Raw genomic sequence first — 26,752 nt, 5'->3', positions numbered from 1 at the left:
TGGAGAAAGCAAGAGACATGATTCATAAATGTCAATCCAAACGACAGGAAACTGAAGAGAATACAATTTTTTGGATTTGTGTGGCTATGTAAATCCTTGGCCAATCTTGTAAACCTTGGCTAATACATAAAGCTAAGTAGGGTTACCTCTGGATAGGGAAGTGCCTGGAAATTCCAGGTTAGTTAGATTAGGAAGTTGAAAAAAAAACCACTTGAATTAAAACAATAGCTTTCAGAAGAAAGAGAAAGAAACTATAGATCCCCAATTCAATTCAAGCAATCTTTATTTTTTCTTTAAAATTAATATACTAGAAATCTAAGTTGTATTTGCTTCAAAAGGAATTTTGAAAAAATTAATTTAAAACTCAATTTACGACCACAAATTGCCCCATAAGCAATTAATGAGCCATGCCGCATTTTACAACCTTTTTGCTATGGTTGTTAAGTGAATCACTACATTTGTTAAGTGAGTCATGAAATTGTTAAGCGAATCTGGCTTCCCCCATTGACTTTGCTTCTCAGAAGCTCCCTAAGAAGGGCAAATGATAATCCCAGGATCCCGGATGCTGCAACCATCATAAATACATGCCAGTTGCCAAGCATCCAAAGTTTGATCATGTGATTGTGGGGATGCTGCAACAGTCATAAGTGTGAAAACTGATCATAAGTCACTTTTTTCAGAACCGTTGTAACTTTGGACAATCATTAAACATATGGTTGTTTAAGTCAAAGACCACCTATATAATACCTCTCTTCATTAAAGCAGTCCATTTTTTCTCCAGCAGGATGTCTGTAGAATCCACCGGATGGGTTATTAACAGCCTTCCTGCTCAGCAGACTAGGTCAGAACTTTGGCCACGCCCCTCCTTTGGGAGTGACTCCAGTTTTGACTTAGTCTTGAGCTCACAGCACATGATTATTTTTGCTCCGGATAGATTAGGTTTCTTTAACAGTGATTTTATTGACACAGTTTCAATTAGTTAGCATAAATTTGTTCTTTAATTGGCGGCATTTAAATTGAATACTCAAATTGATAAATTTAAATTTTTGGAGGCTGTAGGCATTCAGGCCAGCTGGCTGCGTGCCCGGTTTTTCTGGCCGATCAGTCGGCTCGCCTTTGGAGCCTCGATCGGCTCCTTGCAGGATCAGAGCTTCAATCAGCCGGCTTTCCTTTGGAGCGTTCGATGGGCTCCTTGCAGGCTTAGAGCTTCAATTAGCCGGTTTTTTTCCTTGGAGCGTTGGATCAGCTCCGTTACAGGCTCAGCTTTGGCTCGTCAGCTACCTTTCTTCAGGACATCTGATTCAGATTTGGATCTAAGGCGACCAGGAAACGCAAGTTGCTCGGGGTTTTCCCTGTTTACTGAGAATCTCTTTGTTCCTTTCCTGGTTTCTTATTATTGCTCCAACGTTTGTTTACTAACAGAGAGTGCGGCAGCCATCTTGGCCGCATGTCTTCACTGGGGGCGGCCATTTTGAGGGTGTGTTTTGTCTCTTTCAGGACGCCATCTTGAGTGTGTCCTTAGGCCCTCACCATATTGGGTGGACAATTTGCACGGAGATTTTTCCTGGTATTATTAAGAGTTGATTAGCCCTCAGAGGGGGCTTATACTACTTTTTGGGAGTCTGATTTCAGCCCCATATTGTGGGGGGGGGAAGAAAAAAAAAGACAATCGCAGCTCCTAGAGGAGAAGCAATATCTGAGTACTGATACTCTACCTCACTAATACCTGGTGAAGGAGCGAGAAGAGTGAACTTTATTCCAACTGTTCTGTTAGTGTGGCATTGTCACAGGCTTATCAAGGGGTTTTAGCAAATCACTTGATTGTCCGGCCATTGCAGTTGTACAGAGCGAGGATTGATTCTTTCCATCTCTGTCAATTGATCTGCGTACCTGGGTGCTCCCCCCCCTACAGGTATTTCCTACTTGGTATATCTGTGCGCAATGGCAGACAGTGTCTCGCCTTCAGCTTCGCAGGGCTCCTGTCAGACCCAGCGTAATACTTACCTTCCAAAGTCCGGAATGTTCCAGTTAACCATGTGTTCCAGCCGAGTCCGGTAGCTTCGTGAGCTACATCGCCAACAGCGGCAGCCGAACGGGTCACGTGAACATCCTATGTTGCCAGCACACAACCGGACGGAGGCTACATAGAAATGGAATATGGAGAAGCCGAATGCTGTTAAAACTGTTATGGCTTATGTTGCTGGAACCGTGACTCTGTGAATGATGGGAACTGGGACGCTGGGTCTGACAACACTTGGATACCGGGAGGGGGTATTATAGGAAGAGGTTGAGTGGGACATTAGGAATGAGAATGGCGTGAACGGAACGCATGGACTCAATGTAAGGTTCGAACATAAGTACTAGCTGGATCGGGGCGTAGGTAGGGTGGAGGACTATCACGAGGCAGGTATGGGGAGGGGGACAGGTGGATTCCAAATGACCAATTAACCGTCAATTGGGGAGTCAGGGTCATTTCAGGCATTGCTTGATACCGGGTGCACTAGGTGTCTGATTAGTAAGGAGGTGGTCCGGCAGATGAGTATTAGGGTGACCCGGTTAAAGTCTCCGATTCGTTTCGAACAAGTAGATGGCTCCCTCTTGGGGGGAGCTCCGACCAATTGGGTGACGGAGCCTGTGAGGATGGAGATAGGTATTCACTGGGAAGTAATACGGTTTATAGTAGTGCCTTCTATGTCCGAATCCATCATCCTTGGTCTAGCGTGGTTGGATAAATGGACCCCGAACATGTGGTGGGCGGATGGGTCCCGGCATTTAAGGCTTGCAGTAGGTCCCCAGCCACCCCATCTGGGTGAGCATAGTGAGGATAGGGCGGTTGAAGACTCGAAATCAGGGCTAGCTGGGAGTGATCCTGGATATCCGGCGGTGTATAGTGATCTGGCAGCAGTTTTTAGCAAGCAAGAATGTACCCCATCGGTCAACGGATTGCGCAATAGAAATTGTTCCTGGTGCGAGGTTGCCGAAACCCAGGATGTATCTGATGACATCTTCGGAGCTACAGGAAATGAGGAAATACATACATGAAAATTTGGCCAGAGGTTTTATAGAACCAGCACGTTCCCGGATAGCGGCCCCGGTATTATTCCAAGGGAAAAAGGATGGAGGATTAAGGTTATGTGTGGATTTTAGGGGTCTTAACGCTGTATGTATAGAACAGACATATCCCCTGCCATTGATGAAAGACCTCCTTGCCCATCTAGTTGCTGGGAAAATCTTCACGAAATTAGACCTTCATGAAGCGTACTATAGGGTGAGGATTAAGAAAGGGGACGAGTGGAAGACAGTGTTTAATTGCCCGCTGGGCAGCTATCAATTTAAAGTGATGCCTTTCGGGTTGCAAGCTGTATTCATGCAGCTTATTAACGAAGTTTTGCACGAACATCTGTACCGGGGTGTGCTGGTATATCTGGACGATATACTCATCTATTCCCAAACATTGGAGGAGCATGTGAAGTTGGTGCGCACTGTGCTGAAAAAATTGTTAGACGCTCGGCTATATTGTAAGCTATCAAAGTGAGAATTTCACAAGGAGCGCATTGAATACCTAGGATTCCGAGTTTCAGCAGCCGGTATAGAGATGGATCCCAGTAAAGTACGAACTGTATTAGAGTGGCAAGCCCCAAAGACCCGCCGTCAATTACAACAGTTCTTGGGGTTTGCTAATTTCTACCGGCAATTTATTCGCTCTTTTGCTGATGTGGCACTCCCATTGACCCAGCTATTGCGTACCAAGCATATTGCAGGGAAACCCCGCCCGGGACAATCCTTGAACTGGACTGTTGCTTGTCAAAGAACATTCGAGTCCTTAAAGACATTATTCGCTCAAGAACCTGTATTAGTACATCCTGATCCGGGGCGGCCGTTTGTTGTACAGGCCGATGCGAGCGACATAGCAGTCGGAGCGGTATTATTGCAGCGTAATGACCAAGGTACTCTACAACCTTGCGCTTATACCTCCAAGAAGTTCACTGATACAGAAAGACACTGGGCGGTATGGGAAAAGGAAGCGTTTGCCGTAAAATGGGCCCTGTCCACGTGGCGCCATTTGTTGGAGGGCGCACAGCATCCCTTTGAGGTGTGGACAGACCACAAGAATTTAATGGTCCTCCAGACACCGAGGAGATTAGCTCCCAAACATGTTCGTTGGGCGCAATATTTCCAACGATTTAGGTTTCATTTTAAAGTTGTTCCAGGAAGGAAGAACTTCTTAGCGGACGCACTCTCACGTCTGCCACAACACGACAGCAAAAAGGAAGAGGTGATCCAAGCTATCATGCCTTCTGGCAGTGTTGAGGTCATACGAGCAGATGCCTGCGAAAAAACGACAGCATTCGAGGATGAAGTAAAGTCTGCTTTGTTAAATGACTCTTGGTCACTAGCTAATCCTGGATTGTTGACCTACCGAGATGGTTTAGCCTGGCACGGTGATAGACTATACATTCCACAGCGGTTATGGGACCGAGTGTACCACCGGTGCCATGATTCCAAATTAGCAGGCCATTTTGGGTTTTTGAAAACATTACATTTGGCGAGACGGCAGTTCTGGTGGCCGAGTTTACGGAAGGACATTGAAAGCTATGTGAAAGGGTGTCATATTTGTGCACAGGCGAAGGTAATTCCTAAAAGACCAATGGGATTACTCCAGTCAGTGTCTAATCCAACTCGGCCATGGCAGGACATTGGGATGGACTTTATAGTAGATTTACCAAATGTAAAAGGATATACAGTTATATGGACGGTGGTCGATTTATTTTCAAAGCAGGCCCATTTCATACCGTGTAAGGGACTACCATCGGCGAGGAAATTGGCTAAAATGTTCGTACACCAAGTGTTCCGACTGCATGGGGCGCCTCGCCGGATTATTTCGGACCGAGGTGTCCAATTTACAGCTCATTTCTGGCGGCAATTTCTGAAGTTTATTGGTACCACACAAGGGCTGAGTTCTGCATATCACCCTTGTACTAATGGGGCGGCGGAGCGGGCCAATGCGGCTATAGAGAGATATCTCCGATGTTACGTGTCTTACCAACAGTCCAATTGGGTAGATTTGGTACCATTTGTGGAGATTGCGTAATAACAATGCGGTACATAAAAGTACTGGCCTAACCCCATTCCAAGTGGTATATGGACATGATATTACTCCACTACCGGAAAGTAGAAACCGGGAAACCCAGGTCGGTCAACCAAATGAGTGGTTGTCGCGAGTAGGTAAGGTTTGGAGTACAGTACGACACGCTCTGCAGCGGGCAGCTCAGACATCAAAGTATCAGGCAGATAAAGGTCGCAGAATGCCATTTCAATTACGGGTAGGCGACCTGGTATATTTGTCAACCAAGTGGAGGTGCCATGCAGAAAATTAGCACCAAAATACATCGGACCATTTCGTATACTCCAGATCCTCAATCCTGTGACGGTGAAGCTCCACTTACCGAAACTACTTGGTAAGATACACCCGGTTTTTCATGTAAGTTTGTTGAAACCCATGGGAGGACCGTCCCATGAGACACCCCCAGGACCTGTTACGCCAGGACGATATGAAATACAGGACATAATTGATTCGCGAGTAAGGGGGGGTAGACTCTATTATCTGATATTGTGGAAGGGATACCCTCTGTCCGAAGCCTCTTGGGTAGAAAAACACGATATATCCGCCCCTGATCTAATCCGTCGGTATCACAGAGCACTACCACACAAACCAGGGGGTGACTAGAAAGGTTATTGTATGTGAACATTGGCATGATTAATCAATTTCCCATTTCTCACCTTCAGGGGGCCCTGTGGTGAGGGGGGCCGAATGTCAGACCCAGCGTGATACTTACCTTCCAAAGTCCAGAATGTTCCAGTTAACCCTGTGTTCCAGCCGAGTCCGGTAGCTTCGTGAGCTACATCGCCAACAGCGGCGGCCGAACGGGTCACGTGAACATCCTATGTTGCCAGCACACAACCGGACGGAGGCTACATAGAAATGGAATATGGAGAAGCCGAATGCTGTTAAAACTGTTATGGCTTATGTTGCTGGAACCGTGACTCTGTGAATGATGGGAACTGGGACGCTGGGTCTGACAACACTTGGATACCGGGAGGGGGTATTATAGGAAGAGGTTGAGTGGGACATTAGGAATGAGAATGGCGTGAACGGAACGCATGGACTCAATGTAAGGTTCGAACATAAGTACTAGCTGGATCGGGGCGTAGGTAGGGTGGAGGACTATCACGAGGCAGGTATGGGGAGGGGGACAGGTGGTTTCCAGATGACCAATTAACCGTCAATTGGGGTGTGTACTCTGGGTGTGGTGGAGGAACGTATTTAGGGCAATGAATGGAGCTTCGTTCCAGTGCTAACTTAGTTTCAAGATAGTGAATAAAGCTTGTTGAATACTGCAACATTCCTGTTTCCTGGCTTTCGCGAAGCGCGGTTAGGACGTTTTGTTAGCTCCTCTATGCCTCCCCCACAACAACAAAAACGCAGATCCACTGAATCAGAGTCGAGGGGGAAGAAAAAGGCCAAAACAAAACATTTAACACAGAAGGAGCCCTCAAAAACGGCTGAGCGAGAGGCCTCGAGGAGACATTTAGCATTAGAAAAACAATTTTCCAGAGCACAAAGACTTAGGGCCAATGAGGCTGACATGGTTTCCCCCGCCCCATTAGAATTATCCACACCTGAGTCTGCATTTGTTCCACATCAGGAAGTTCTCAGGACCTGGTCTCCTCAGGGGGAAACTGAACAGATTGGTTCTCCTCGCTCCTCATCATCAGATCATGGTCCAGTCACAGTGGGCCATAGTACCAGGTCTCAGGAAGATATTTAGTCTGCTCAGTTTCAGGCCTTTATGCAGAATGCATTTAACCAGTTTATGTCTTTCAAGGGTCAACTGCCTCGTCAATCTTCCTCCCATAGAGGGAGGGCTACGGTTTCCGCCACAGAGATTTCAGAAACCTCCTCTCAGTTAGGTGAGGCTGAGTTGGTTGACCTGGATGTAGCTGATATTCCCTTGTCGGATGATGAGGAGACTGTCCCTGAACAGACTCAGACTGCAGGTGTCTCTGACCCTTCTCTTCTTAAATCTCTATTAATCAAGGCAATTTCCACTGTTAATCTCACTTCTGTACAGGAGGAGAGACCTTCTACCAGTCAGGAGTCCAATCCTCTGTTCGCAAAGAAGGTAACGGGACAAATATATTCCTTGCCCAGAAGTCTTCCGTACCTCCGTGGAGGAACAATGGTTCTCTTTGGCTGCTCCACCTGCGCCTAACAGCGTAGAGAAGAAACTGTTTAATGTCTCCCCATCATTTTCCTCTCTGTTAGAGGTTCCTACTGTGGATAGTCCTCTGATTTCTCTATTCTCTACATCAGCTATTCCAGGGGACATGGCAGAGGCTCTGAAGGCCGACGATAAGATATTTGAGCACTCTCTCCGTCGGGCTCACCAGGCTTCGGCATGGGCGGCCAAGGCGGCAACCTCTTCCTCCTTCTTCGCCAGGGCCTGTATCATGTGGCTACGCGAACTGCAGACCAGCGTACCACCGGATCAGGTTAGAACACATCAAACTTTGGCTAAGATTTTGGCTGCTTCACAATACGTAGCAGACGCCACATTGCACTCCACTAAATATTCCGCAAGATCAATAGCTGCCACAGTTGCCTCTCGTAGGCTCCTATGGCTGAAGCATTGGAGGACAAACTTGAAAGCCAAGTGGCGTCTGTCCACGTCCAAATACACCGGGACACTTTTGTTTTGTTCCATTTTGGATCCACACATTAGTGAGGGCAAAGACAAGCGTAAGGTCCTAGTGCATCCCTCTAAGAAAGTAGACAGAAGGACATCTCAGGACTTCCGAAAACAAGCCTTTCGTACCAGCGGTCCCTGGGAGTGGAGGCAGCCCTTTAGATCAGGGCAATCCTGGGACTGGTCGAGAGGCTCGCGATCCTTCTATCCCAGACAGGATCATTTCCAGGATCGCCAAAACACTGGAGCCAGAGGCCAGTTTCAGGCTAAGCGTCCATTCAGGGGAGCAGGAGGCCGCACTTACAGGCGGTCTAAGTGACGCCAGGGAGGACTCTCCCATTGGGGGCAGACTACAAAGGTTCAGCGACGTCTGGGAAAGCACCACCTCAGACGCTTGGGTGGTAGAGACCATCAAGTACGGTCTCACCTTAGAATTTTACTTCCCCCCTCCAAACCACTTCATAAATTGCCCTCTCTCCCGAAACAGGGTCAAGACAGACCTGATGACTTCAGCCATATCTCATCTACTAGAAATTCAGGCTATAGAACCAGTACCAAAGGAGCAGGAGGGAATGGGGTTTTACTCCATTCTGTTTCTGGTTCCCAAGTCCTCAGGGGGATGGAGGGCGATACTGGATTTAAAGGGATTAAATTATTTTGTGACCTACAGAAGGTTCAAGATGCAGTCCCTAAAATCCATATTAGCCAGCATCAGGAAGGGAGATTATCTCTCTTCAATAGACCTCACAGAGGCGTATCTGCATATTCCCATCCATCCTCAGTATCGCAAGTTCCTCAGGTTTTGCTACGCGCACCGGCATTACCAATACAGGGCCCTACCATTCGGCCTGTCCTCAGCCCCAAGAGTCTTCACGAAGATTTTAGCGGTCATAGCAGCCTACCTCAGGCTGAGGCCGGTGCGCGTGCAATGTTACCTGGACGATATCCTAGTCCAGTCCAGCTCTTTTCAGGCAGCAAAACGGGATGTTCAAACTACGATACTCATTCTGCAGAATCACGGGTTCTCTGTGAACTTCAAGAAGAGCCACATCACTCCAACAAGGAGATTAATACACCTGGGAGCGATAATAGACTCGTCCCATTGCAGGGTATATCTTTCTCAGGAGAGGCGGACCAGCATCAGGAAACTTGTTCATCTGGTTCGCAAGGACAAGAGAGTGCCTCTGGCACAGCTGTCAAAGCTCCTCGGAAAGATGATCTCTTGCCATGGGCCAGGCTCCACTCCAGACTCCTACAATGGTTTTTTCTTCCTTACCAAAAGCGAAATCTCAGTGCTTCCAACAGGAAGGTCACAGTCCCACACCACACATTGCGATCCCTTTTTTGGTGGACAACATCTGCGATGACCAAGGGAGTCATATTCAGGGAACCGAACCGGGTCATCCTCACAACAGACGCGAGTCTGTTCGGTTGGGGAGCTCACCTAGGCACCCACCTGACCCAGGGACAGTGGTCCCACTCGGATCTCGCCCAAAACATCAACTGGCTCGAACTTCGGGCCATTCACCTGGCACTCCTTCAATTCTCTTCCCTAGTCAAGGGGAAGCATGTCCTCGTCAGGACAGACAACGTGGCGGCCAAAGCACACCTGGTCCCTCCTTCAACAAAGAAGGAGGTACCAGGTCCTGGGACCTGATGCGAGAGGCATCGACCCTGGGCATCTGGGCAGAGTCAAACCTGGCCTCCATAAGGGCAGAACACATATCGGGGGAGGCAAATCAACAGGCAGACTCCCTGAGCAGAGTCAAGTTAGACCATGTGGAGTGGCAACTGGATCCGGCTCTGTTTCAGGAGATCACGTTGAGGTTTGGCCGACCCCACCTGGATCTATTTGCCACCCTGACAAATGCAGATTCCCAGGTTCTTCTCCAGATTTCAGATACAAGGAGCGGAGGGAACGGATGCCCTTCGCTGTCGGTGGCCGGCGCAACTATTGTACGCCATCCCACCTCTCCCCGATTCCGGCGACCATACGCAAGTTGATCCTGGAAGGAGGTAATCTTGATTGCTCCACATTGGCCACGGCGTCCGTGGTTTGCCGACCTGGTGGATCTTTCAGTATCTCCTCCGTGGAGGATTCCTCCGGACCGAGTGGTTCTCAGCCAGGGCAACCTTTTGCATCCAGATCCGCAGTGGCTCCAACTAGCCGCTTGACATTTGAGCGGGAAAGTTTAGCCAGGCAGTCTTATTCATTTGAGGTGATCTTGTTGATACAGGCCTCTAGACGCCCTTCAACAAACAGGATCTATGATGCCACATGAAGGGTTTCTGCAAGTGGTGCCTTGTGCATGCATTGGACTCACTCTCGGTTTCTATACGAAACATTCTGGACTACCTATTGGAGGGTCTGAACAAGGGTCTATCGCCCAATACTATCCGCAGGCAACTAGCGGCCCTTTCCTGTATTCTTTCCTGCGACAATTCCAGCCCTTTGTCAAAACATACGGCAGTCAGCGCTTTCTTAAAAGGGGTGGTCAATACCAGACCTCCCGTTGTACATCAATATCCTTCTTGGGACCTGGCCAAGGTTTTGAAGGCCCTGACTTCAACTCCATTTGAACTTCTCAGTTCATGCTCTTTACATTTTTTGTCCTTGAAGGTAGCCTTTCTGGTGGCTATTACCTCAGCCAGAAGGATATCGGAATTAGCGGCCCTTTCAGTGAGGGAGGAGTTATGCACCTTCTTCGATGACAGAGTGGTCCTTAGGCTGGATCCCACCTTCATCCCAAAGGTAAACACTATTTTTCACAGATCTCAGGAACTTATTCTTCCCAACTTCTGTCCTAATCCCAGGCACAGGTTGGAACGCGAGTGACACAAGCTAGACGTACGCAGGGCTCTGCATTATTACGTGAAGCGTACTTCTTCCTTCCGTAAATCGGAGGCTCTATTTGTATCTTTTCAACCTTCAGCAATGGGGAAGAAAGTTTCTTCTTCTACCATAGGTAGGTGGATTAGGGCCTGTATAACTCAGGCCTATTCTTCCTTGTCTCTTCCTGTTCCTTCACGTCACGGCTCATTCGACACGCAGTGCCGCTGCGTCAGCCGCGTGGTCCACGCAAGCCTCTGTGGAGGAGATTTGCAGAGCCGCAACGTGGTCTTCTCCTTCGGCATTTGTCAGACATTACCGGGTGGATGCCTTTGCGGCGGCTGACGCCGCGTTTGGCAGGTGTGTACTTCAACAGGTTGTTTCTTCTCATGATTCTAGAGCCTAGACTTTTCCCTCCCAAGGGGACATGAGGGCTTTGGTATGTCCCATCCAGTGGATTCTACAGACATCCTGCTGGAGAAGGGGCGTTGTCTTACCTGAACGCCTTTTCTCAGCAGGATGATGTAGAATCCACACCCTCCCGCACAAATAGTCTAGGCAGGTGTATCACAATTGGAGCTATTGAGTTGAGATTCGTCAGAGCTGCTTCGCCTCGTCAAAACTGGAGTCACTCCCAAAGGAGGGGCGTGGCCAAAGTTCTGACCTAGTCTGCTGAGCAGGAAGGCTGTTAATAACCCATCCGGTGGATTCTACATCATCCTGCTGAGAAAAGGCATTCAGGTAAGACAACGCCCCTTTCAGGTGAATCTGAAAAAAAGATCAACACCTTCAACGAATAGAATAGTGATGTTGTCCTGATATTTGTACGAGGTCCAAAGCACTCTTCTGATCGAAGTATTTGCAACTGCCCGATACTACTTATTATACATATTCTACCTAAAGTGTAATAGGGAGTTCATTTTAAATGTGTGCTTCAAGAGATAGAAGATTGCTACATTTCGAAAGATTTTCTCTTCTTACCTGATCCTTGCTTGGAAAGTAACGAATAAAAATTCCTAAAAGTCCACCAGCTGCTATACCCACTGCAACTTCTAATACACCTCGCAGGACATTTTCAAGGGTGGAACCTGTTTTGGCAAAGCAGAAAAAGAGGTTTCAAATGGATTTTTGGATAGTCCCTTATAAGCATGGCTGGCTTGGCAGAGAAAATATCCAGTCTTGATTATTGTTATACAAAAAGAAGACAGTAAAAGGAAGAATTAAAGATACTTCTAGCTGAATTTTGTATCCCAGGGAGGGAGAGAAACAGGTGGTCTTCCAGGAGTTGCTGAACTGTATGAAGTACTAGATCATATCTTAAGATTTTGTCCCATTGAATTATAGTGGCTAGGTATCTAATTAATGGTCTGGACATTTACAATACAATATTGGAAATGAATATTGCATGCTTTTATGATTCTCAAGGACTAATTATAATGTGTTTTACAGGTGCTTTAACAAGCTTTAATTTGAAGGAAAAAGTGCTCCAGAAAATACATACTATATCTAGAATAGGGGTTTTCAAACTTTTATGACTTGTGGACTTCAACTCCTAGAATTCCTCAGCCAGCATGGGAGTTGCAGTCCACAAGTCATAAAAGTTTGAAGACCCCTGATCTAGAATATGTGATACAATCAATAGGGCCTCTCTTAAGGATAAGAGTAATTAGAAATATCTGTATGAGAGGAAGGATACTCTCAAGTGCACCAAGCTGTATTTAAGTAATAGGTTAATATTAGAGCTGAACAAAGCATTTTGGAAACAAGAATATTCCTGAGAAACCATCATGGGGAGGAAAGACAAAGTATCTCAGAATTTTCCCGAATATTTCTAACTCATTTATGGGACATTTTGCACATACTTAAAGCCAAGCCTTACACTTGGTTCTTATATGTCCATTATGACTGGCTATGCTGGCTAATATTGCTGGATTATAGCTCAAAACAACTTCTAGATCAAGGGTCTCTAGCACCTGGCCCACGGCTGTGAGCTGTTCAAAACCAGGCTGCCTGAAGCAGCAGGTGAGCACATGCACATTCCTGTCTTGTGCGAATGGAGCTACATGCATGTGTGCGCTCGTCTGTTCGCATGGAACCATCCCCTCCCACCCTGCACCAGTCCATAAAGTTGGAAAGGTTGGGGAACTCTGTTCTAGACAGTCCGGAGGCCTCATGTCACCTGTGACATGCATATAATAGGTTCACAATCACTGCCAATAAGAACTTGGTAACTCAGTTTGTAATACAAACCACTTCTTCACTGAAACTTGATCTATATTACATGGTGTAAAGTATATGTCACATAAGTACATACAGAAGAGACAGTAAAAAATATGTGCAATAAGGTCTCAGGTTTATCCTAACCAAAGGGACAGTTTTCCAATTTTATGAATTTTATTGTGTCACAAATAAAGATTTAGGCATAAAATCAGTATGAAAGGTTTTTATACAAAGCATATTACTTGTATAGAAGAAACATAGCATTATGACAGAGAGGAGAGTGGCTTGGATGTGGCTTATCAATAGAATAGACAGGTACCTGAAGAGAATGCTATCCCTAAGCAGGTGTTAAAACCTGTGATAGCCAGAATATCATCAAAACTTCCTGCAGCCATTAGCAAAGTTGGGACACCTTTATCAACACCATATCCTCCTGCTTGTAAAACCAACATTGAAGGGACTACAACTGCAGGAGACACAGCACCTAAGACAAATCTGAACACAAACACAAATTAACTTTTAGTTACATCAATTTGTAGTTATTCCACTTTCCACAGAGTAGGACCTGCAATTTACAAGAGAAAGGGAAAACTGAAGAACTGTGTTCTGAGTTGGAAAATACAGTACAAAAGTACTAATTTTATTTATGAAAATGTATATGGCTGCCCAACTCACCCTCAATGACTCCAGGTGGCTTACAAGGATAAAATCCCAATACATAAACAATACAAACAGCAATAACCCCTACCCTCCTGGCAACAACAATCAAATGAACTATTTAATGGGCTCCATGCAATTCTGGGTCCCTAGGCCTGTTGGTAGAACCATATGTTCAGGGACTTGTGAAAGACTGCCAAAGTGGGGGACAATCTTATCTCTGCAAGGATGATGTGCTATAGAGAGGGAGCCACCACAGAGAAAGCCCTTCTTGCTCCCATCAGATGGACCTCCTTAGGAAGTATTCCCTGCCTCCCTGCTCTGATGGGTTGGGTAAAATAAACTGTTCCCAAGCCCTGTAGGGCTTTGAAGGTGACAACATAGACTTGGATCTGAAACCAAATCGGCAGCCAATGCAGCTCCCGCAGGAGAAGTGACACATCTGCAAGTCTAGGCCTCAATGTGGGTTGCTGCATTTTGAACTAAATGAAGCTGCCAGATACTTTTCAAGGTCAGCCCCATGTAGAGAGCATTGCAGTAGTCAAGATGGAAGGTGTTCTAAGAATCACTTTAGGTTAAGAATATAGGTTGATTCCTTGAAGCACGCTGGATTGACATTGTATAGATCATAATTGTAGTTCATAACTGTTTATTGTGGCTTAATGTGTGAGCCCAACTATTGGAGTTTGTAAACCAAAGTAGTTGTTGATTATCTGTAATCTACCTTTGATTCGGGAGCTTAAGGTGCTATACATAACATTCCTTTCTTCTATTTTCCCCCAGAAAAATAATTCTGTGAGATAAATTGAGTTGAAAGGCAAATGACTATCCCAAGATCACCCAGAGTGTTTTTGGGGTGGAGGATGAACTAGAAGCTGACTGTCTCTGCTTCTAATCTAATCTAAGCGCGTCACTGTTGCATTACACTAGTTTGTGGTTCAGCATGAACTATCCAGTCATGGTTTATTAAGAAATTGTTGTTAAAGATAGGTCTTAGCAAGATATTTTTAAAAGACTTCTGAACAGGATTAAATAAAGAAAGAAAATTAAAGAAAATTTACCTTTGAATTAATTATGATTTAACCTAGGTTTTCTCACTGAATATGCAACTTTGTAAATTCCAAATTTACAGGGTTTCAAATCCCACCCTAATTCTCTGTGATATGATAAGCATTACAGCATAATCAAACTAAATCAGATGTGACACCCACACTGTACCTATGACTTCGTGGAAGAGGAAAAACAGTTCTGGCCCAGAAAAGGAAAAAAAATGCTATTTTTGAATTGGAAGAAGGGCTTACCCAAGCATAAATCCCCACTGCCATGGCAGGTGCATAAGAAAATGAGATATGACTGCTGCAGTACACGCTTCTATTAGGCAGGGTCCCAAGCTTAATCTAAAGCAGACAGCCTTTAGTTTTTTCAGAGCCTGCAAGATAAATGCATTTACAAGTCAATGGAATTGCTTTTTAAATGTTTTGAAGACCATGGAATAAAACCCTGTGAGATTTGCTCTATTTGGCAATGACCTAGGACCTGCCTCAGGAGGTTTTATGACACAGTTTTTGATTGTTCTGCTTATTTGAATAGCTTCCTAACCACTATGTTTTAATAATTTATTTTTTGCTGTGTATTCTTGTTGGTTGGTTGGGATCAGCATCTATGTTCCCTCTTGGCCAAGCTGTGTTAAGGCATTGCAATGAAAATATTACATTTTATTTTATATTTTATTTTATTTTATTTAAACATTATTTTATGCTTCGGAGTCACTATTGACTCCTATAGATTCTGTGGTTAAGTTCCTGAAGTTTTCTTGGCAAGATTTCAGAAGTGGTTTGTCATTGCCTCCTTCTTGGGGATAAAATGAAGTGACTCTCCCAAGGTCACCCAGTTTGCTTTGTGCCTAAGGCAAAACTATAACAGTTTCTATCCTGATGCCTTAACCATTGTACCAAATTGGCTCTGCACAATGCTGGGGATGCCATAAAAAAATCAGGGTATCTACTATATGGCAGCAAATAAACACAGAGATCCCAACTAGCTTTTTACTTACCTGTATAGGAAAGCTCTACCTAGTGAACATGCTCTTTAGAAAAGGTAGTAGAACTGAGGATTTTTTCTTACGTGCTGAGTTTACAATGGTTTTGCTTGTGCAAAAAGCAGGAACAGGTAAACTGTAGCACTCCAGACATAGCTGAACTACAGTTTCCAGCTTCCTTCACGGTTGGAGATGTTGGCTGAGACTGCTAAGAACTATAATATGGCAACATTTAGCATGTCAAAGGTTTAATGTATTTGCTTATTGCATTAAGTCTAATCTGGCATATGGTCTTAATTTTATATAATAAATTTAAAAAAAAATTAGGAAAAAGGTCATTTTACATCTATTTTAGTTCCAATCTTTTTGGCCAGAAGCCAGAAAGGTTTAGGAAAGATTAATTGGCCTAGATGACATGAGGAACCTAGATTAACAGGCATTAATTGTAAACTTGGTTACAGGTTATTGTTAAATCCTCTACAACTGGACCCATAGTACAGGTTCAGATAATATACTACATGAGTTTTATCAATCAATTGACCCAATATATTGCACAAACACAGCCTTAGTGTCATGGTAATACTGTGTCTTAGTAAGGTTTAGGTATGTTCCTATCAGTTTGCTTGATTAACAGATGGATTTTAGAAGAATATGCTTGAGTTTTAGAACCACTACATTGCTAAAGCTCTAAAATAGATTAGTCTTATCACTGACAGAAGGAAGTTAATTTTAATTATAAATTTACGAAACTGAGCTGTGAGTTAAATTTAGTGGAGTTATATATAATATTATGAGCTAAATATAATGGAAGTTGCCATAGTTCAGGGTTCAGACAATTCAGCTAATCTCAGTGAAAAGAAGAAGTTTCTGATTTTTCAATCATCCAGGAAAAAACAAAGAGGTAGGAATATCTAATCCTCAAAGCTAGTTATGTCTCATTAATGTAAATCATAGTTTATGTTATCTCTGAATGAATTTAAACTTCTATGTGAACAGGGCTCAGAAACAGTCTAACTTCAGTTAAAGGTAAAACTGATCATAATCCTGATGATCAGTGCAGATGACCAAACTAATTCCTACATTGATATCCCTGGCTGATCTCAGAAAGCAAGTAATGTTGGACAAATCCCAGAATAAAACAAAATGAAGTTCAAAAAACCAAACAAATACCAGAATCATAGGCTACTCTATCCAGAATAGGATAATAACAATCTGTTGACAAGAAAACCATATGGATGTGTCCACAAAGTCATCAGGTGTCAAGATCAATTTAAAGGAAACCTAATTTTGTTTTCTTTGCAAAGTTTTTCCAAGACTTCACATTCTAAATCAAAATCCCCAAGTATCTTTTATAAGAGAAACAATTACACTTCTTGCACTTAAGGATAATATCCCTGCTCTACTGGGGGCATTATAGCTCTTACCACAGAGATAAACAGGGTCAGGGTTGAAACTGTTCTTACACATGTCCTGGGAATACATAGGCTGGCTGGGATCCTGGATATTATACCTGACATCTCAGGAAAACACTAGATGGGGAATGTTGAGGTATTTAGGTTCTCCTTGCAATTAAATGTATATCTCTACAAATATTCCTTCCATGTTTTTTTTTTTAAAAAAGCCAAGTGTCACAAATAAAGTTTAGTTGGAAGGAACATTTGGTCATTGCATCAGAGGAAAAGTAGTTCCAAATTAATCTGAGATGAGGACTGTGGTCACACATTATACAAATATATCATTAGTTAAATCACAATGTGTGCCATATAAACCCAATAGGTAGAGTTGTAAATTATGATTTTTGGCTATTTGAATGTGTAGATTTGGTAGACAAAATGTATGTGAATTTTTGGGAGATTGGGAGTTGCATTGGGCGAGAAGCAAGGCAAAGAGGGTGGAGCCATTAAATATATGCAAGAGAACCTAGGACTTTCGGTATTGGGTGAGGCTTTCTAAAGAGAGAGGGTGTGTTTTGTTTTTTGAAACAACGTTAAGCCAATTTTAGAGCAGGCACCATTATTTTCATTGGGAACCTAGCCAATTGATGATTATGTTAAGAGAGGATTACTGAAATTTTGAAAAGTATTCCTAAACACTCTATGCCTTAATCTGTAATGCAGTTCCAGCCACTTTGGTTTTTCAGTAAGCCAGGGTTAACCAAATTGTGACCCAATTCAGTATATGAATCAGAGTTTAGTCACAGCTTTATCACCTGGCTATGCATTTGTTAAGCCAAGACCGTTTGATACTCCACCTTTGGATCAAGGCCAAGGCCAGCCCGGGCCAAGATGATTGAGAGAGCAATACTTCTCAGGGTGGCTCCCCATTTCACATTGATCAGGACTATGTCAGTGAGCAGTGGGATGTTTCTTAGAAGAAATCCAACAAGCAACATTCCTAAAAAGGAAGCAAAAGGTGCATATTATTGACATAATTAGCAGCTACAAAGTCTGAAAAATTTGCTATGAAGTCCAGTGCTTTCAAAGATGTTTTCCTTTTGTATTCACAAAACATCACTTGAACCAAACATTTAAGAAGACAACAGCTGCTCTGTGATCATGCAATCAAAGGGTCATACTCTTGCACCTTATAGAGTCCCATTTCCTGATCTCTGAACACCACAGATAATATTTTCTTCCTGAATAAATATGTACAAATTTGTATTCCACCAAGTTTTGTTTTATAAAATTAACAATCCCACAGTGCTTGTTAGATGCAAAGATACTGAGCATGTTAAATCATGTTTGCTTGATCTAGGCAGTGTGCTATATAATTGTTTTGTACTGCATATTATGTAGAACTAGCCATGAGGGTTTATTAAATGGAGGTTTATGCAATACACCATGGTTAGGTAAGCTATGATTTAGCATGATGTGGGACTTCAGCCAAATTCTGAGAGGAAGTAATTGTGCTAAGTCTAATCATGATAAGCCAAAATATGATATTATTATTCAGAAAACTATGGGTTGGCAGCATGGTGTGTGAACATACGTTTCTTTTTACTAGAGCCTAATTATCAAAAACTATAAATCAATCATACATAGAACAATAATCTACACCTTTTAATGCTGCTATCACAGGATGAGCTGAATGATAATGATTTTTACACATTTACACAACAGGCTCAACTAGGATACCACAACACCACCCACCAAACTGACGTTGGGGGTTTTGTTTTGATTTGTTTTTTTGTGTATATCTAATTTAGCTTCATAGGCAAACTCAACATCTTTGTTTAGTTTATGGATCAATATTTTGTGTGAACCCATAGTAACTGGGTTAGGGTTAAAACACTAAGTGGGATTCAAAAACTTGAAAAATGAAGTATTTGCTGCATTGTAAATTGAACCATCCCTGGACCCAAAAAATAGTGAGTTTAGAACAAAGGAATAATTAAAATCTTTTAAAAATATTAATTAATTTAAATAATCTGCAGGTTGCATGCCCATGAAGGATCCCTTACAAAAACTTGTTAGTGAAACAGGAACAGGTTAAAGCGGTAAACTGAAAAAAATAATTGACAATTTATCTTTAAAAGGGGATAATCAGTTCATTTTTCAAATTATTTAAAGATCAAGATGAATATCTATTTGAGAATGGAAACATTTTTGTAAATGTTACTTTTTAATTTGTACCCTTAAGACTTAGCATTTATTACTATTTGTTTTAAGAACATTAAAACCACCCAGAGTCACTACCCATTCCTTTGGATAATGAGATAGGGAACATATAAATTTAATGAATAAATAAAAAATAGTTAAAATTAGTCAACTTTTAAGTGATTTTCCCAGTAATTAAAATATCTTCACTAATAATATCATACTTTCCAATTAATTATAGGTTAATGATCTAAATCTGTATCATATGGCAGTTTGACAATGGATTATTTGTTTCAATAACCAATCTAAATGTAGAAAGATACAGGCTATCTAAAAACATACTCACCCAAAAGAGGAGGGAGTGGAGGCAGGCCAGGAAATTTGATTAAGCCCATAATTTTACCACCAATTACAGCAAAAAGATAGAGGAATAAAAATCCAAAGAGGCTCCCACCAGGAAGACTTTCATGGGTTGTAATTGACCAGAATACAGCCCAGATCAATGCTATTGCTACCACTGGAAGAAGAAAAAAATGGAAAATATATAAGCATATCGAAAATATTTCACAGAATTTCTTCACACATTTATATTAATGTTTAAAGAAATTATTATTTATTCTTTAATTATTTATTACTAAATTGCATCTGAATTATGACTTATAAAATTGAAGAAGCAAACCTGTTCTTCTAAGGCCAGTATATCCAATTTTGCTAAATGTTCTCTTTTGTGGCTATAAAATCTGCACAATCCAGTAAATTTCTTATCAATCAGACACACAACCAAATGATGGAAACTGGATCATAGACTAATGTAAATTTTATCAAATTGTAATGTTCAAAGTGGCAGAAGTGATTACATGTATGACTGAGGGGTAATTGTGTTAATCATCCCCTATTTTTTGGAATGTTACCTTCATTATAAAATTAAAAGATCAAATATGGCCCTTGGCTAGAGGCATCCATGGGAAGGGAGTAAAAAGATCAAGATGTGACCATGTGACAGACAAAAAGAGAGGGCAGGACTTCATTCTTATGTGTGCAGATGTCACCTTAAACACTACTCCGATATCCTTGCCTTGGGCCTAGAATACACTGTGCATGTCTACTCAAGGAAATGAATCAAATTATTAACATAGAAAATTGGGGCGAAGTTGTGTGACTGGTATACTTATTGAATATATTCGGAGGGTCTAAAGGCTGAAGTGCATCTAACAATGATACAAAAGGTGTGGAACAATAATGTGAAATAAGAGGTATTATTTTGCAAGCTTTGCTTTGGGAAAGATTGACAATTAGTCCCACCTTTCACCCTCTTGCTTTCCTAGTATTGTGCTTATTTTAGAGTTCATAGAACCAATATGTTGTAATGCTCCATCCTCAAATTACAAGAATATATTCTGTTGATTTTCATCTTTGCAGAATAGTTGGATATAGGCAGGGGGCTGCAGAAATGGAATTCCATTACTATTTGGACTCAGTAGCCTAAATAACCCCTTCTACTGTGTGGAACAGAATGAGACTGAAGAAAGTCTGACTTGTTAGGGACCATTTTCACCACCAAGGGAACCAGCATTATGAACAATCAATACTTTTCTATTGCATAGAATTTACAATTCTAGTCACTCATTAACCCATGAGCAAATCAGACAACTAATAGAAAGATAAGACTGAAAAGAAGTAGGTGTGGAAGAAAGAGACTGGAATGATATATTCTATTACTCCTACACTTTTTTGCATGCACCACCCAGCATGAATTGTAAGATGTCCAAAGGGCAAATCACATTTCCTTCAGAGCAATTTTCCCATGTTGACCTATTCTAGAACAGATTAAAATACAGACATCAATTAAATATGCTCCACAAAAAAGGGGCTCTTTTTAAATTCTTTTTTTCCTCACCATTTGTTGCTATTCTGGCAATGATGCCTTGAGGAGGACAAGCACATATTCGTCTTCCTGAACTTTTTAATTCAGCCAGAGGTCCCTGAGCGTGTTCCTCGCATCTGTTCAAAGGAGCTGTTTCTTTTGTTTGTACAATGCTATTGGTGCCTCCAGAATCCAAAACATCCTGAGTACAAATCAAGAAATAATATTAGTAACAACCATTTGTCACATTCTAAGTCCTTTTTTTTAATTTTCAAAAGTAATGAACTCAGTCAGATTTAATTCTAAGTAAAAAATTTGTCTGGAGAAATTTGTTCCATAGTTGAATTCTAATAATGGCACCAAATTGAATTGAACTGAATTGAATTATGTCCAGACAAAAACAGTTGTAGATAAAATATGCTGGTTTATGAAGTCTGTAGGTCTTTTATGACTTTAGTTCTACTCAAATTGTTTATCTGACTTTTATGCTCACTTCTAGTCTATGTCCATACAACAGATAAGTTGTAATCCAATTTCTTTGGAAAGTGATAGATAGAATGCAGTTTTGTGGTTTATAATTGTAATTTAAGAATTTGTCTTGATATAATTTACTCCTGCTTAAAAACATGGAGCACGAGTTCCATGATAAACATTGGGTTTATCACTGATCAGTTTCACAGCTAGCTTCAGGAAATACAGGTAGACTTGACTTAAAGCAATTCATTTAGTGACAGTCATTTGATTCATTTAACTATCATGTGATTCACTTAAACGTGTGATTTGCTTAATGACTGTGATAAAAATGGTCATAATATCATTTAATGACCACAGCAACTGAAATTCCAGTACCTATTGTGGTTGTAAATTGAGGACTATGCATATTAAACTTTTACAATAATGCATATATTACATCTGAATAACTCATTACTCAAAAGTAACCCAATGACTACTGTATATAGTCTGGCTTGGTAGTGAGACTGAGGGGAATTCTAGGGTTCCATAGGGAAGTTGAAAAAGCATCCAGGAAAATGGCAGTGTTCGATCATGAGATCATCTAGCCAACATTCCATCTCAAGAAGGGCCCACAAGAAGCATCTAGCAAGCCCAGAAATAAGACTATCAATCTTTTTTCCCACTGTCAATTCCATGAATCTAATATGTAAACATGTCCCGAAGCAGCACATTCTATAGGTTGAATATACATCATACGAAAAAGCATCAGTTTTGCATTTTCTGCTAGGTACTTTCATAGAATAACTTCTAATCTAGTATTATGGGATACGGAGAACTTCTCCCTATCAACTATTTTTATGCACCTCAATCATATCTTCTTGTGTCATTTCTCCAAGCTAAACAGTCCCAACCACTGCATCCTATCCTCATAGGGAAGGCATTCAAATCCCTCATCTTCTAGATTACCCTTTCTCCACCTTCCCAGCAACGTAATATTTCTCTTGAGATATGATTACTAGAACATTGTACTGTACATAATATTCTAGATGTAACAACGCCATAGATTTATATGAGGCCATTATTATCAGAATCAGTTTATGGTCAATCTTTTCTAATGATCCAAAGCATAAAATTTGCCTTCTTTAAAAGCACTGCATATTTCTTTACACTTCCAAAGAAACTACACAGAAGTGTTCATGAAGTCGTAGAGGTCAAGCTCAACCCTTCCCTTTTCTGAGCAAAATTAATAACAACAGTACATTGGAATGGTCACTGTAAAGTAAACTGGATGGAGAATTTAGTGGTTTAATAATGAGGGATTGTGGGAGTTGTAGTTCAGAAACTCCCGTAATAGTTCCATATTTTAGAATGTTCCATTAGATTTCAAGTCCAATATTTATGGAAGATTCGCTAGACTGGGGAAGATTGTTATGGATATATGAAAATAACCAAATCACATAGTTGTAAAATAACAACAGCAACAACAAATACCTGAGTTGCTCCATGCATGGGGATTACATTATTGCTAGCATTTGCAGATAATATTGTTGGTTTCCAACTCACTGTCACTGGGTCTTCTGCCATTTTGATCAACCTAATTGAAGCAAAAAAAAAAAAGGATAAAGGAAAAAACAAGATACCATCTACTTTAAAAAAGATAGCACCTCCAGCAATGAAGTAGCATTCATAGACATATGATCATCATTACAACATCCAATAAGGACCTACATATGTTAAGTGATCAACATTAATCAAAAGACTATTTTAAATTGATTGATATAATCCCCCAAAATAATACTTTTAAATGGATTCCAATATGAAATTCATCTAAACACTTTCTCTTTCTCTCACTCTTTGTCACATTCCTCATATATACATATATATGCACATGTACATTGGTCCTCAGAATATATTTGTAAGTTAATTTCTTTTCCCAGTTTTCTACAAGTCTTCCCGCCATGTGCAAAGATAACACAAATTATTTTGAGGAGTGAACCACTGGTTGGGGAATCACATGGCTGAGGATGCAAAGAATGTGAGTATTTGCTTTTACCTTGGGTAGATGTCTATCAAAACTCTTCCTAAGGCCAATTCTAAAGGTTAACCTGTTGAGGATAGTAGATGAGGATTATTTCAACTGATTTGATATTTTTGTTAGGATTATTTCTGGGTCCGCTTATCCTGAATCACTAGTCACATGAACACATTCTTGATGAAGATGCTGGAAATGGATGCAAAAATGTGACATGGTCACAAGCACCATGACTGTGTAGTGAGTATTTCCATATGTTCAAGCTGACTAACACTGAACTCTGGAAAATGTTCAGAATAGATTTGATTAAATAACGTTCAATCCTTTCCATATATTAAAGTGTGACTCCCAAAACACAATTATGTACATTTACAACTTGAAACTGAATTATCTTCATTAGCAGTTTCTTTATTAGTTCTGATTTTTTACAAAAAAGTACAAAAGTATTTCTCCAAATGCGAGTTTAGTTATTAAAATTATTGCCACATTTACTAATGTTTGGTAGAAACAGTGATCTATCTAAGCCTAGAATTGTTCCTTTTATTTATACATTGGGGAAAAAAATCTTTTCATCTCATCACAAAGAACAAGGTGGTTTTGTTAGTTGGACTGATAATGAAATTTGCTTTACCAGGTCAAGTGCTAAAACAGGTGTAGAAGTACACAATGGAGTGAGCATTAGTGACTATTCTGCTTTGTGTAGCATGCAAAGTCAAGAGAGTGTTTCCTATTTGGTGTGCACGTCAGGAAGAAATGGCTGAAGCTAATATCCTGAAGAGCATGCCTGCTTGATACACACTTATGCTAATTACAGCTAATGTAAAATATAGTACACAAGTTTCTAAAAAAATATATGAAAAGACAGGCAATGGAAGGCAAATAAAACTTTTGCAAATATACATCAGCTTGTTCATCTGCACCAAGGAAGCTTCAGTGAAGACTTCTACAAAAACAGATGGTTCAGTTTTTGCTTTTAATGTAAAAGGCATGACAAGTAACTTGTAGTTCAAACCTAAGCTCCAGAGCTAATGTCTTTCATGTACCCGGACTTACAGCCTAAATGTTGGAGATGTGGTTGCTTGGATGCCACTTATTACCACATTTGGTGGTCGTGCAGAGAGATAAAAGCATTTTGGATTAAGATATGGTGGAATATTCAGAGAATTTTTAGAAGGAGGGTAAAATTTACTCCGCAGTTATTTTTGTTGGGTATAGTTACTGATTGTGATACAAAGGAGGTTATATTGATGTTAAATTTGATTACAGCCGCAAGGCTGTTAGTAGGACAATATTGGAAGAAGGAATCCTTGCCTAGACTGCAGGAATGGTTTTTTAAAGTGTCTTATTTGGCGGAAATGGCAAAGATTTCGGCTTTCTTAAAGGAACAAATGCAAGAGAAATTTCTTGCTGTTTGGGATAAATGGATAGAATTTATACAATTTAAATTGGATATAAAAAAATACCACATTGCTTTTTCATAATTCTTATTTCTATATACATATACATATATTTCAGTCTTATTTTTTTTTCTCTTTCTTTTTTATATATATATATATATTTAATTCTTTTTTAATTAAGCCTATATTCTGCTCTGGGAAGCTCAGGGGGGGGGGAAGGGGGGGTGTTTTGGGGGGGATGGGGAAGGGGATGTTATGTTTAGTTTTTTGTATATGTTGTTTTCTGTTTTTGTATTGTTATATTTTTTTCTGTTTTTTTGTAAAAACTTATAAAAAATTTCAATAAAAAAAAAAAACCTAAACTCCAGAGCTGACTGACACGCAGAGGATGATGCAGAGGTGATATCCAATAGCAGAATGGAATTGTAACAATGTAGTGGATTGGAGAGTTGGCTTGTGGTATTAAATAACAATCACAGAAAGATCTGCCAGCTAAAATCTACTTCTGATGATATTTCTGTTATCATATAAGGTTTAGAACAAAGTATCTTCAACTCATAAAACAGGAAAATATTTCCACAAACATTTTAAGAACTTGAATCCTTTGCTTAATTGTGCCTCAACATGGTGCAGTTGTTTAAAATTTTATATCATAGGGATTTAAAAAAAAAGAAACTCCAAGAATGAAGAAATTGAGTATCTGCATGCTAATCTAACCAGCTGAAGCCAGCAGGCCTTGGGAAATTCTGGACACAGAATTTTTTTTCAAATCTCCCCCACTTATGATAAATTTGATATTATATATATTGTAGAGTTACAGATAAGTAACTGAGTCCTTTGGGATTGGGCGGCATATAAATAAAATTAAATAAATAAATAAATAAATAAATAAATAATGGTAGAAGATTCCATAATGAAAACAGTTATTTATACGGTATGTTATAAAGCAGCTAAAAAGCAAATATCAAACAAAAAAGGTAGATTTGACAAAATGCAATACAGATATTTTTAAGATTTCAAATATGTTGCTTTAAACTATGCTTTCAATAAAAGAGAAAATATGTCAACATAAAATTGCAACAATAGCAGATCAGTAAAAATCTATCTGAGCATTTTTATCTCTGTTTTGCAAATATTACTTGGGAGAAGTCAGTATCCTTTATCATTAAAGGATTGCTTTTAGCTAATAACAAATTATATTTTAATGATGTGCACACACACACACACACACACAGTACACACACACACATGTCTATGTGTATACACATCTTTTAATTTTATAGGTGAGGCTGCCTTCCTAACTTTTTCCACCTGGGGATACTCTGTTGATGCCAAAATAATAATGAAAAGCTGAATCAGTCACTTTGGTGGACAGACTTATTCTAGCTATAAGAAAATCAGGAGCAGATACACAGTATCTTGACAGTATTGTGAGCTATAGTAATTGTATGGGTACATGTGTAACTATGTTTAACTGTAACTATGCTGTTACTGAAGGTATTGACAAGTTTGCATAGAAATATATTGGTCCCTAAATATTCGGCCACAACTGTACTTCTCTTTAAGGTAAACCTAATCATTAATCTGCTGGGCAACAGCCAATCAGTTATCTTTGGGAATGTCATTCTTGTAATTGTAGCTGGATGCTAGAACTTCAATCTATCTGTACTACACTTAATAAATGATGTTGAACTCAGTTATTGGTTTTACAAAAAAACCATGATTTGCCTCAACTGTTTTACTGAATAAATCACATACTTAAGGATAAGCCATAAACCATGGTTTATAAACTGGATGCTTCATGTAATACATTCTAAACCAAACCCAAACAAATTACATCATAGATCAGCACAATGTGAAAAACCAAGCAAAGGCATTCATTCCTAGCCATGATGCCAAAATGTGTATTATGTCACA

General features: G+C 40.7%; 2 protein-coding genes across 4 annotated transcripts in view; one reads left to right on the top strand and one right to left on the bottom strand.

Moving 5' to 3' along the window:
* LOC120311326 (sodium/hydrogen exchanger 9B2-like) overlaps positions 1-26,752 on the bottom strand; it is a 34,492-nt gene that overhangs the window by 5,900 nt on the left and 1,840 nt on the right. Inside the window, exons 1-9 of one of the 3 annotated variants that reach the window (XM_039350692.1) lie at positions 25,193-26,658; positions 23,460-24,450; positions 22,898-23,000; positions 20,987-21,155; positions 19,436-19,606; positions 17,745-17,887; positions 14,757-14,884; positions 13,118-13,293; positions 11,560-11,666 (exon numbers count right to left, since the gene is read on the bottom strand). In XM_039350692.1, coding sequence (XP_039206626.1) covers positions 11,560-11,666; positions 13,118-13,293; positions 14,757-14,884; positions 17,745-17,887; positions 19,436-19,606; positions 20,987-21,155; positions 22,898-22,990 — 987 coding nt within the window. In that variant the 5' untranslated portion in view covers positions 22,991-23,000; positions 23,460-24,450; positions 25,193-26,658. Of the gene's footprint in view, positions 1-11,559; positions 11,667-13,117; positions 13,294-14,756; positions 14,885-17,744; positions 17,888-19,435; positions 19,607-20,986; positions 21,156-22,897; positions 23,001-23,459; positions 24,573-25,192; positions 26,659-26,752 lie in introns of those variants that run through there. The other 2 variants (XM_039350691.1, XM_039350690.1) reach the window with 2 other exon arrangements.
* LOC120311329 lies at positions 6,339-11,495 on the top strand. The gene is made up of 2 exons (XM_039350696.1): positions 6,339-7,184; positions 7,376-11,495. The coding sequence occupies exon 2, from the start codon at positions 8,368-8,370 to the stop codon at positions 9,403-9,405; it is 1,038 nt and encodes a 345-aa protein (XP_039206630.1). The 5' UTR covers positions 6,339-7,184; positions 7,376-8,367; the 3' UTR covers positions 9,406-11,495.

The sequence above is a fragment of the Crotalus tigris genome, unplaced genomic scaffold (genome assembly GCF_016545835.1).
Source record: "Crotalus tigris isolate CLP2741 ecotype Arizona unplaced genomic scaffold, ASM1654583v1 scf7180000018350.1424685, whole genome shotgun sequence".
NCBI lineage: Eukaryota > Metazoa > Chordata > Lepidosauria > Squamata > Viperidae > Crotalus > Crotalus tigris.
This window is presented reverse-complemented; position numbering and strand designations above follow the sequence as displayed.

Excerpts from the sequence above, each read along its gene's own strand:
- LOC120311329 (XM_039350696.1), top strand. The coding sequence starts at position 8,368 with ATGGAGGGCGATACTGGATTTAAAGGGATTAAATTATTTTGTGACCTA.